The 12,619-nt window shown below is 35.0% G+C and overlaps 2 protein-coding genes across 2 annotated transcripts; both read right to left on the bottom strand.

Moving 5' to 3' along the window:
* Positions 1-874: 874 nt before the first annotated feature.
* On the bottom strand, positions 875-3,901 carry LOC106958207 (sperm acrosome membrane-associated protein 4-like). The gene is made up of 3 exons (XM_015049990.1): positions 3,324-3,901; positions 2,236-2,346; positions 875-1,284 (listed from the first exon to the last, which is right to left on the bottom strand). Exons 1-3 carry the CDS (start codon positions 3,373-3,375, stop codon positions 1,067-1,069), a joined length of 381 nt encoding a protein of 126 aa, XP_014905476.1. The 5' UTR covers positions 3,376-3,901; the 3' UTR covers positions 875-1,066.
* Positions 3,902-4,228: 327 nt separating this feature from the next.
* On the bottom strand, positions 4,229-6,292 carry LOC106958217 (sperm acrosome membrane-associated protein 4-like). The gene is made up of 3 exons (XM_015050006.1): positions 6,133-6,292; positions 5,597-5,707; positions 4,229-4,891 (listed from the first exon to the last, which is right to left on the bottom strand). The coding sequence occupies exons 1-3, from the start codon at positions 6,182-6,184 to the stop codon at positions 4,674-4,676; spliced, it is 381 nt and encodes a 126-aa protein (XP_014905492.1). The 5' UTR covers positions 6,185-6,292; the 3' UTR covers positions 4,229-4,673.
* Between the last annotated feature and the right edge of the window lie 6,327 nt (positions 6,293-12,619).

Consider the following 12,619-nt stretch of genomic DNA (forward strand, 5'->3'; position numbering starts at 1 on the left):
AATGTGGCCCGTTGAGGGGGGCCAATATGCTGAAGTGGCCCTCAGTGAAATTGAGTTTGACACCCCTGGTCTAAACGCTCTAGTAAGAGATGTCTGGATTCCATGTTCCCCACTTTGATAAAAAAAATTCCTATTATTTTCCTCTCATTAACAGGTCACTTGTTGACAAACCCAAGAGAATGATTGACAGTTGGGGTCATATTAATTTTTATCCCTTTTTCATGTGAAGCACCAGAGGGCGTCATTGGTTTCAGAATAACTTGCAGACATGTTGGTGCAGCCAGATTTATCAGCTGATCTGGAGGGAACAATAGACTGTAGCTGGCAGCCGTGAAGGGGACATACCACAAGCCTGGATCATGGAGACAGAACAAACCTCACCCAGATGGAGCACAAAGATTAATTGTGTCTCTTCAAAAGTGTTTCACTTCAAAGGCCTAATTATTTTTTAGATAAATTGTCCAATCCAAGAGTAATATGAAAGAAATTGTAAATGATTAGTTGTTTGCTAGACGGTTTTGATTGACTATATTGTACCTTTGGATTTAAATAGAAATTACTGACTTATATTCTTCTTACTTTGAATAACATTTAATAAACAGACACACAAATCACTTAACTTATAAGGTTTTTTCTGCACCTTTCCAGGTTGCTAATACTAGCTTGTCAGAGATTATGTTCCAAAAGTGTCACAATCCACAAGAACAAAAAGTCTTTACCACAAAAAAGTGTATTAATATAATTCATTTAATTAAAAAAATAATATGTAGATAGATCAGATCCGATCTTATTCAAAAATACTGTTGGTAAATATCCACACAGGGAGCTTAAATCCACAGTTTCAATGTGTTACAGAAAGAAAATCTCAAAAAGGTTCATTTCACAGCTTTTATTAATTTTTACAGTAATAAATTATCATATCAGAGGGTCAACATAATCACAGAGGATAAGTGTGAAATCACAGCACAACTTTATTACTTAAAACAACAAAGGATTACATCTAAAATAAGAAAAACTGACGATCAACAAATGCAAATTAGCGAGCACAGAGGCATTTCATGTTAGACTACAACTCCCAGAATCCCCAGAGTGAGGACAAGATGGCAGCACAGAGGGCCGCAGACAGTTGGACGGAAGTGGCTCCATTGCACAGGTCTGTGACGCAGCATTTGTAAGTGCTGGTGTACGCGGCTCCCAGGAGGGATCCAGTCAGCGTCAACCCGCACAGGTTCGAGTTCACGCAGCCCCTGGTGTGCAGGGTCAGCGACCCCGTGGCGTTGAATTCTGAAACGAACGTTAACAGCGAGCTCTGTCAAATAACGGTCGGCTTCTTCTGAGAGCTAAAACTGATTTATCAAACTAACCTCTGAAATTTCATCATATACGTTGTGAAATTAGTCCTGAAAAATACCCATTTAAAGTTTTGGGAAAAAGTCAGAATTCTGACTGCAATCCAAAAATTGTGATTTCAGGATTTATTGACTTTTGTGAAATCAGGAGACATTTGACAGAAACCCGCTATAGCAATGTCAAATTGTGTGAGAGCTGAATGGAGCAACATTTGCCTCTCTAAAGTCATCACACTGCAAAAACACAAAATCTTACCAAGTATTTTTGGTCTAGTTTCTAGTAAACTTGAAATAAATGAAAACTAAATTACAAGTACATCTTCAGTCAGATAAAGGAGCTTGTTTTAAGTAATTAATTCCTTAATATTGATTTTAAAAAGTAGTTCCATTTGCAGATTATTAAGCTTTTAACAAGACATTTTTCCCATCTTAAAAGTGAAATAATCTGCCAATGGAGCTAGTACTTTTTCATCAATATAAAGAAGTTATTGACTTAAAACAAGCCTCTAAATCTTGCCCAAAATGTACTTGTAAGTTATTTCAAGTTTACTAAGACACTTGCAGTAGAAACCAGACCAGAAAAACATGGTAAGATTATTTGGTTTTGCTTTGTAGCTGAGAAAACCCCAACTTTGGTGGTTCATACTAGTAATAATTGGTGCACTGGTTCCCACAACTGCGTTGAGAATCATGAAAACTTTCTCTTGTTGCTTCTTTTAAATAAGAACTAACTTTAATTAGCTTTTATATGTTTGAGGGACTCAATTATCTTGACAGACATCTGCCCTGAATAACTGGCTCCACTACATAGTTCCTTAAGATGCTGGTAACGTAATAATCTCATCATCAGTAGATGGTCACGCTGCTTTTTTAAAGTTTTCCTTACGTGCTTCTCCTGTGTAGCAGCTCTCTGTTGAGTTGACGCATGTGGTGTTACTCCCAAACAAGCAGCTTCCAAATACGCCAACAGAGCAGTGACGGCAGGTCAGGCAGTTCGCTGTTCAGTGGGAAAAAGCAAACCAACTTACTCACAAAGTACCACAACATCAATTTAAGTAATCATAAATGTACTTTTTGTTGATAAGGTTGCATGAAATGTAGGAAATTTAAATATTTCCTGTCCACGTATTTGGTCATATTTCTACTGAAATGATGGCAAAGAAGCAGAGGTGGGTAGTAAGAGTAAAACTACTTCAACATATTTTTCCTCAAGTAAAAGTAAAAAATATCCGTCCAAGAAATTACTCAAGTAAATCTATTCAAGTAACTGTAACTGATCAAATTATCAATGATTTAATATTTAAAAATTACATCATCAGATGGACCAAAGTTAAGTGGAAATTTTGGTATTTTAAGGTCAAAAATGACCCCAAAAAATAAATAAATAAATAAATAAAATTTAGCAAAATAAAAAATTTTCAAAATCAATTTCTTTCAATAAAAAACTTTAAAAACTGCAGGTTTGTGCCTGTTTATGGTGAGTATTCTTTTATTAAAACATGTTTGTTTTTCAGTCAGTGGGTAGAAAATCTAGAAATTTTACTCAAGTAAGAGTAGAAATTCTTAAAAATGAAATTACTGGAATAAAATTTAAAAGTACAGCAAAGTAAAAATACTCCTAAAAGCAATTTTTTCAAAGAAGTTACTCAAGTAAATGTAACTAGTTATGAGAAATAAGCTTTTAGTTACTTCTTACCAAATAATTTCTGCATTCTGGGCATATAAACTGGAAATGTCTTAATATAAGATTCTTTTTCTTTATTCTTACTCTTGAATACTCTTGAAAATATATACTTTAGTACACATAAAAGCGGGGTATGCATCATTTAATGATCCCTTGTGAATAAAAATACGTTTTCTTGCGGTAAAATCATGTTTGTTTCAGTTCAGTTTGGCTGTAATCTATCAGATCAGAGGGAAACTTGACTAATTAAAAGCAGGTATTAAATAAATGAGAGATATTTTTAAACTCACCTGCCACAATTAGGGCGCTGAGACCAATTACCGCTTTCCAGATTGTATTCATTTTTCACAGGCTTATAAAGGGAAACCTTTGTAAAATAAATATATTACAGACTCAGAGTTTCAGATGCCTTGGCTTACGTGAACCAAGGAGAAACTGAGGAAGAAACACAAGAAAAGGATGACTGATAAGAAGGAGGATCATCAGGTTTTGCTTCTTTCACAACTTTGAGGAGGAAGTTTTGTGGAAAAAAAAATCCTCCTCCCCTAATATACCCTGCTTCAAAGAAACTACACCTTTGTTTGATCAGCAAATATTTGTTCAGTCAGAATACATTTGTGTTAAGATGGTAGAAGATAAAAATATATATACAAAAATCTATAGCAATGTTCATTTAGAAGAGTTAGGCAAATACCTTTGTATGGTTGTTTCAAAAATGAAAGTCTAACCAAGTTTACTCTGAAAGCAGCCAGCAGGATACTAAAGGAAGCCTCCAAAAATCTAAGATGTCATCATGGGACCAAAAGGCGTCTCCTTAAGAAAAACATGAAGCCCAGACTGAAGTTAAACGAAAAATAACGCAGGATTTCTGGAAAAATAGTTTTGAAAATATTGATTGAAATAAGAGACATACTAGCAGAAGTAGGCACTTTCTCATTGATTTCTAATGTGTAAAAATACATTTCATCCATAAAAACATGTTTATTTTAGTTCAGTTTGTTTATAAGTCATCAAATACAATAAATAAAAGTAGACCAGAGGGATTTCACTAATTAAAAACAAGTATAAAAATAAAATTATTGGGTTAAAAAAACCAAACAGAATTTTATGCTTCTATTAATAGTCATATTCGATAAATTGAAATTTGTGCTCCATGAAAGGTTATTTCTAATATTAAAAATGCAACTGGAAAGTAATAACTTCATTATTTTTTATTAAATACATATTTCTGTATTGATTTAAATTATTTTTTGCGTTATCAGTCAGAGGGCAAAGGTCAAACGTTTATCACAGAGGAAAAACAACAACAAAAAACAAAATCTGAACCAAATGTAGTGATTTAATCTAAAATTAATATTTTTCCAGCAGGCAAAACCAAATTTTCTGAAAAATAAAATCAGTTATTATAATTATTAGCACAAATTATCCATGTTTGATTAGATATACTTTATTAACCCTAATAAGGAAACCCATTAGTACCAAAAAAAAAACAAACAATGATTTTATGCATTTCTGTTTTTCCATCTGTTCCAACTGGAGCCTAAGACTAAGTTAAAACTTCATTTAATGCATAAAAAAATATTTAAAACAAAGAAAAATCAAAGGATTAGCATTTGAAAATCTGTAAGTTTCATGGTGAACTATATGAATCCCCACAGGGAGGACAAGATGGCGGCACAGAGGCCGGCAGTCAGAGACAGCTGAACAGCAGAGGCTCCGTTGCAGAGGTTTGTGGTGCAGCAGGCGTATTTGCTGGTGTACTCAACACCGATGATGGTGCCAGTGGCTGTGGTCCCACAGGAGGTGGCGGCCACGCAGCCCCTGCTATGCAGAGTGGGTGACCCCTTCGCTGTGAAGCCTAAGAGTGCCAGAAATCAGAATGTTGAAAAACAGGTGTTGGGTCTCTCTGTTGCCAAGGCAACCAATACTGCTATTAGCCTAAATTACAAAATAAGTAAATATTTATTCCATTAAATAAATAAATAATAATGCATTTACTGAAAGTATTTATTCATAATTAGTTTGACTAATTAAAATTATAAGAAAAGTATGCTTTAATAATAGCATGACTACAATCATTTATTTTAATTTACATTTAAAAAGAATGCATATGTGTATATATGATTGGAGAAAGCCCCACACAACGTCTTTATTACATATAATCTTTCAAGTTAAACCAAAAGAGTACCAGAAAACAATAATAAGGATGTTAAGAAACAAGTGATGAGTTGCCAAGGCAACCAATACTGCATGTACTCTACTAAATAATAAATAAAAACAAACATACATTTAATTAATTAATTAATTAATTAATTAATTAATTAATAATTGTCCTTTTAACATTTTGGCTAATTAAAATTATTAGAAAATAATATTTTATTAATATGACTTCAATTATTCTGAAGAATATTACACAAATAGAAAAAAAAAATTTTATATATATATATATATATATATATATATATATATATATATATATATATAGTATGTATTTAATTATAATTTTATTTAATTATTTAATTAGTCAATATACATATTGACTAATTCAGAGATTTATCCTTACTTGCTTCTGAGAAGGTGCAGCTCTCTCCATCTGCACATGTGACCTCCCCTTTCCCAACCAAACAGCTCCCGCCTACCGACACTGAACACTTCTGGCACGTCAGGCATTGTGCTGTTTAGAGGAAAGAAATACAAGATACATATGTTAGCTGTGTGCGTCTTATTGTTTACATTGTGTTTTCAATTACAGACTGTTTTCAGTGACTTCCAGGAAAAAGCTACATCAGCCTAAGAGTGCCAGAAAACAATAATCATTATTAATAATAACAGTTATTGTTCACAGGGACCAGAAATACTTTAACTTCTATACTTTTTTTTTTACCTTTTAATAGTTATGTACTGCAAATATGCAATAAATCACAATATTATTATTTAGAAATTAACTGAAAAGACTGAGAATTAGATTGTGTTAAGTAAAAATGAATTTTGTTTTGATAGTAAATGGATGCCGATTGTCTCTTAAAATAGTAGAATAACTACAAAAAATATCCACCAAACTGCTTTTTTTCCCCATAATATAATAAAAAAATAAATTACCTGTTGCAATCAGGACGCTGAATGCGATCAGAGCTGTCCAGAAGTTCTTCATGTTTGCAAATCAACAGGAAGGAGTAAATGACTTAAACACGTCTAGATTCTCAGATGCGTTGAAGCAAAAGTGAGGAGAAGAAGCGGTGGGAAGGAGTGATGAAGACGAACTGGGTCTGTGGGCTTTTATGTCAACGAGAGGAGGAAGTCCTGCACAACTTTCCTCTCAACCCAGATTACCATCTTCAGCGAAAGTGAAACTCCCATTCAAGTCAAATTTTATTTTCTTTATCAAGTGCAATTAAAAAAAATTAGTTGCAGAGTTGAGTTCTGCTTCAATTTCATCAAAAGATGTTTCTGACATGTTACATAAACACCTCTAATACTCAGTAGAAGTCATGATGGACAATTTTTTAAACTATTGTTATTGAGCCAAATTCACAGGATCGCAACTATTTTAATGCTTGTTTGGAAAAATATTAAGCAATGAGAAAATATTTTACCCTAACAGGAAGTTTTGCTGATGTGAGGAATATGTTACACTGCAAAAAGACAAAATATTACCAAGTATTTTTGATCTTGTTTCTATTGCAAATATCTTAGTACACTTGAAATAAGATAAACTAACTTAAAAGTAACTTTTAGTTAAAAAAATAGAGGCTTATTTTAAGTAAATAATTCATTTTTATTCATGAATGACAAGTTGGTTTGTCTTATTTCAAGGGTATTAAGATATTTGCACTAGAAACTAGATTAAAAATTCTTGGTAGGATTTTGTGTTTTTGCAGTGAAGTTGAAACTTGATTGAACTTTGAGTTGTGATTAGTAAAAGCAACAAGAAGTTTCTGATTTCAGGTTTCTGCAATCAAAATGGGTCACAGTACATTAAAATATCTTTATAACCTCAGACACAGTCTGGTTTCATTTATTTCCCTGAAAGCTAGTAATTCTAGGTTGGTTTGATCGTAATCATGAACTTTAGCTTATCATTCGTCGCCACACCTTTAGTTTAGGTTGATTAGAAAAATGGCTCCATAGGTCTAAGCGTGATTGGGACTGATAATTTATCGCACGTTACTGTTTGCTGTGTGATAAACTGCAGGCTTCCTGCCATCTATCATATGAAAATCAAATCTGATAAAACGGGCGTGAGTTTGTGCCTCGCCCTGTTTTGCTTCGATTTAAAGATATGTTTTCTACATGATAAAGGTCTTTTCACTGGTTTTGATGGTGTAGCTAAAGAAATCAATCAATCAATCTAAGAAGAATGACTTGTTACACTGCAAAAAAAAAAAAATTCTACCAAATATTTTTTGGTCTAGTTTCTAGTTCATATATTTTAGTACACTTGAATTAAGACAACACTAACTTGAACATAGAATTTCTGCAAGATATAGCAGCTTGTTTTAAAAAAATTGATTTCTTAATATTAATGAAAAGTACAAGTTCTACTGGCCCTGTTACCCAGCAATGCCAGCCAAGCCCAGCCCGTCACCTAGCAACCCAAATTTATAACTAAATTTATCTGCCAAAGGAGCTGGTACGTTTTCATCAATATTAAGGAATTATTGACTTAAAACAAGCTTCTATGTCTTGCAGAAAAGGTACTTGTAAGTTAGTTTTGTCTTATTCAAGTGTAATAAGATATTTAGATTAGAAACTACACTAAAAACACTTGGAAGATTTGGTGTTTTTCCCACGCAAAAAATAATTATGGAGAATAGCCAACCTTCAGTTCCTAGATTGCTGTGTTCCAGCTAAACATTTCCTCTGTTCTCGTGTCAAATGTATACAATTTCCACTCATCTGTTTATTCCAGATGTCCTGGTCTTTGTTAGCAGTCTCGTTTCCTTCATTCCACTTTTCACTGATAGCAAAGAAACTCATCATTCCAGGTTGGTTTGATTGTCATCAGGAACTTTATCTTCTTCCCCAACAAAGAAACTCGCTTTCTAACGTCACCACACCTTGTGTTTACCTTGATCAGAAAAATGGGCCCATAGGTCAAAATGTGACTGTGACTGATGATTTATCTTACAGGATACTGTGATGAACTACTGGAGATCGAACAGGATAAAAAGGGTATGAGTTTGTGCCTCGCCTTGTTTTGATGTAATGATACATTTCCATAGAATAAAGATCTTTCTACTGGTTTTGATGATGAAGAATGTTGGTGAATTCACCACGTAAGTGTTGCTATATGCCGTAATGTGTCATTTGAGACAGATTCTAGGTGAAAAATGCTTTAATGACAAAGATGATGAATAAACTTACAAAAAAACAACAGGGAACACAGGGAACCAGAGCCAACCAAAAACAGGAACCCGGAACAAAAAGCCAGCAGGGTAAACTAGGGAAACCAATTAAACTTGTTTGTATGTTAGAATGGCCTACTCAACGTCCATTCAACAGAGGTCCACCCAATTAAAAATGAAAATGTGTCATCTGTGTTTTATCAAATAAGTTGAAAAAAAAACAATAACTGTGACATATTCTGTCCTGTTTTTAAGTTTCTGCTACTTTTAGTTTAACGACCCAGCCAATGAATTACATTATTCATTTCAGTAACTTGATTTACTAAGTGAAATGCATTATATAGATTAAAAACACACAAACTGATGTTTTCATGCTTTTAATTATGATAATTATGTTTTTCACCTTCAAGTTAATGAGAACACAACGTCTAAGGTGACAATATTAAGTCAGAACAATAAAACAACAATTTATTGTAATAAAAAGTATCTTTATTACCTGCCTAAAGGTTATTTTCAAAATTTACTTGTAATCTGACTAAAAAACTTCATTAAACTGCATAATTTGATATTTTATTTATGCCTTTTGAAGCTGAATTATTAAGCTAAACCAATGTGAAAAATGACAGTTTTCTTAAATCAGAGTTTTCATTAGCAACTTTAGTTTAATAATACAAGTCATTCCATACATGAGTGACTTTTACAGATTTTAAAAAGGTTTACTTTGGTTAAACCGTTCTTAAAACATGGAGTGATTTATTTTTTTCACATATTGTTAAAACATGCGACAGAGAATCAGCAGCTGAACGTTCACCCAGGTTTCCAATGTAGCAACATTAGCAACTGTTAGCTGCAACAATCATTGAACTGGTCAATGATTGTTATTATTAACACAAAGCATCCATGTTTGGTGAGATATGATGCTTTATTAACCATAATAAGAAAGCCTCTTACTAAAGCCAGAACAACAACATGGATTTGTGCATTTCTGTTTTTCCATCTACTCCAACTGGAGAATAACATTGATAAGTTAAAACTTCATTTAATGCATAAAATTGAAAGTAATAATAGAAAAAAGAGAAGAAGAAAAATCAGAGGATTAGCATGTGAGATCTGTAAGTTTCATGGTGAACTATATGAATCCCCACAGGGAGGACAAGATGGCGGCACAGAGGCCGGCAGTCAGAGACAGCTGAACAGCAGAGGCTCCGTTGCAGAGGTCTGTGGTGCAGCAGGCGTATTTGCTGGTGTACTCGACACCGATGATGGTGCCAGTGACTGTGGTCCCACAGGAGGTGGCGGCCACGCAGCCCCTGCTATGCAGAGTGGGCGACCCCTTCGCTGTGAAGCAGTATCAATTGGCTACGGTACCCGACCTCGGAGATTGATCACTCCGGGGGGCCGCTACCTGGTGAGGGCGTAAGAAGAGAAAAAAAGAATGGTGAGAACCACGGCCGAAACGCCCGCTTGAACCGGTAGTCACCACTGACGATTGGGTCCCGAAATTTTTTATTCCTTTAGATACGACTTGGGAACGAAAAAATAATTATTCGTTTCTAGCAACGCTACCAAACTAGAAGAAATTAAAGAGGACAGATCTAAAAACGAATCTCTAAATCCCATTAATTAAACATCAGCGCGGGACGGACACAAAAAAACAAAAGGAGCATTCCCACCAAATTTACTGAATTTTTCAACTTTAATAACAACCAATATCTTAAAACAAGATTTTTTTCCCACATTTACTTCAAAAGTAATTTTTTCAACCTTTGAACATATAAAAAAAACATTCGAAAATGCCAGATAAACAAAAAACCTTAGTTGAATGGATTGAAATTTCTTTTAGAGTTTTTTTATTAGAACAACAGAGAAACAAAACCAACTGGAAACAGATTGAGTCAGAGATGAAGGGAATGGTAACAGATTTGGGGAAAATACCCCGAAAAAAACTACAACTCATTCTGAATGGAGCTACTAAAAAAGCCCAAAAGGAAATAAAAGGGATTAAACAAGCCACTTGGAAGAAAATAACTGAGATCCGAGAAAAACAATCCTTAATTAATAACAGGATGAGGAACCTACAACTGGAACACAAAACAGGCAAAAAAGAAAAAGGGAAACGAAACAAACACACTCCCTTTAAAGCCTATCAAAGTACTCTGGATGAAGGGGAAACAACCATCATTACTCAGAAGGGCCCTAGACATAACTCCTTCTTATCAGACCTTGACAATGAAATAGAAATGGAACAAAATCCGACCCTACACAACTCAAGGAAAGAACCTACACCTCTTCAACCAATCACTCTCGTGGAGGTGTTAAAGACCTCACTGAAACCACTCGTGATAACTTCTAAACCTCTGAAAACAATACATTATGATCAAGAAAAGGGGAAACAAAATTGGCACATCACTCCCCACCGACCCATAATTATTATGGGGGACTCAAACCTCAGCAGATTGCCCCTCCCAACCAACCCTGATATTCAGATAGACTGCTTTCCGGGGGCAAACTTTTGGCATGCATATGAGATCCTGAGGAGGACAAAGACCTGTGATGAAACGAAAAAAGTCATTCTCTCTTTCGGAATAAACAACAGGGGACAAATTGACCCCAAAAAAATACACACGCTCGTCAATACCATGTTAAACACGGCGCGGGATACTTTCCCATTTGCAAACATCTACACTCCCCTTCTGAATTATTCCGAAAAACTAAATTTTATACAAAAACAGAACCTGAAAAAAATCAACACTGTCATCACAGAGGTCGCCCAAAAATTAAATCATCAAATTATTTCACCCATTTCACAAATCAATTTTCACACAACAGAAGATAAAATCCACTGGACCCCCCCAACAGCTAAGTTCCTTCTGGAACACTGGTCTCGGGCTTTAAACTGGTGAGCCCGTACGTTTCCTGCCAGTTGCAGGGGACGTACGGGCAAGCCAGTCTCGAGAACCCCACCAAAACACTTGATCTGCAGGAGGGGATTTTGAACCTTTCAACTTCTTTCAGACCTATGGAGAATCACATCCAGTTACTCTCAAAGGGTCTGACATTCATTCCTACAGCAACCCGAACCCCTAATATCAGAGAAACACTTAAACTTCAAATTCAAAAATACCACCGCCGTATCAAATTAGCAGATTTTTTCAAAAACGACAGTAACAATGAAACCCCCCCCCCCATTTTTACCCCCGTCTCAGTGGGAACCACCAATCCACCCCCTCATTTTAGAATTAATCGAACAGGACAAAATTGGAATGAAAAAAATCCCGGTGGAACCTGAAAAAAATAACCTTTCCCAAAAAGAATTAGAAGCCCTGGAGGATTTAAGAAGAAACAATTCAATTATAATAAAACCGGCCGATAAAGGCTCGGTGATGGTGATCATGGACAAGTCTGACTATTTGTGGGAAGCAAATAGACAACTGGGAGATGGTGAATATTACAAACCTCTTAAAAGGCCCATCTACCCTGAAACTAAGATCCTAATACGGGATCTCCTTAAGAGACTGAAGGAACAGAAAAAACTGAACCAAAAACAACTCCTTTACCTGTTGGGAACGGATCCCCCCAGACCAAGGTACTTTTACCTCTTGCCAAAGATACATAAGGATCCCTCGGATTGGTCTAAACCCCACCGGATTCCGAAGGGGAGACCAATTATTTCGGACTGTAACAGTGAATCATATGGCTCAGCACAATTTCTGGACTTCTATTTGAATCCCATTTCACAAAAACACCCGAGTTATTTGAAAAACACCCTGGATTTTTTGGAGAAGGTTTCCACATATACAGTTTCGGAGAGCACCCTACTATTTACAATGGATGTGGAAAACCTATATACAAACATTGAGACCGAAAAAGGTCTGGAGGCCGTGGAGGATTGCCTGAAAAAGCATCCAGATCCAGAAAGGCCGGATCAAATTTTACTTGAACTCCTAAGAGTGCCGACCCTTTGAGGTACATAAGGGGCAATGATCCAGTTCTGGGGAGCCCACCACCTCAGAGAGTGAATTTACAATCCTAAGAGTTCCAGAAAACAATAATCAGAATGTTAAAAAAACAGGTGTTGGGTGTCTCTGTTGCCAAGGCAACCAATTCTGCTTGTGTATATACATGTTTTTTTTAAAATGCCGATTTAAATTTTTTTATTTATTATATAATATAATAAATCTATTATACTAGCAAATAATATATTTACTAGCAAATAATTGACATTTAGAGAATATATATAT

The sequence above is a fragment of the Poecilia latipinna genome, unplaced genomic scaffold (genome assembly GCF_001443285.1).
Source record: "Poecilia latipinna isolate Pla-1442-1.1 unplaced genomic scaffold, P_latipinna-1.0 Scaffold970, whole genome shotgun sequence".
Taxonomy (NCBI): domain Eukaryota; kingdom Metazoa; phylum Chordata; class Actinopteri; order Cyprinodontiformes; family Poeciliidae; genus Poecilia; species Poecilia latipinna.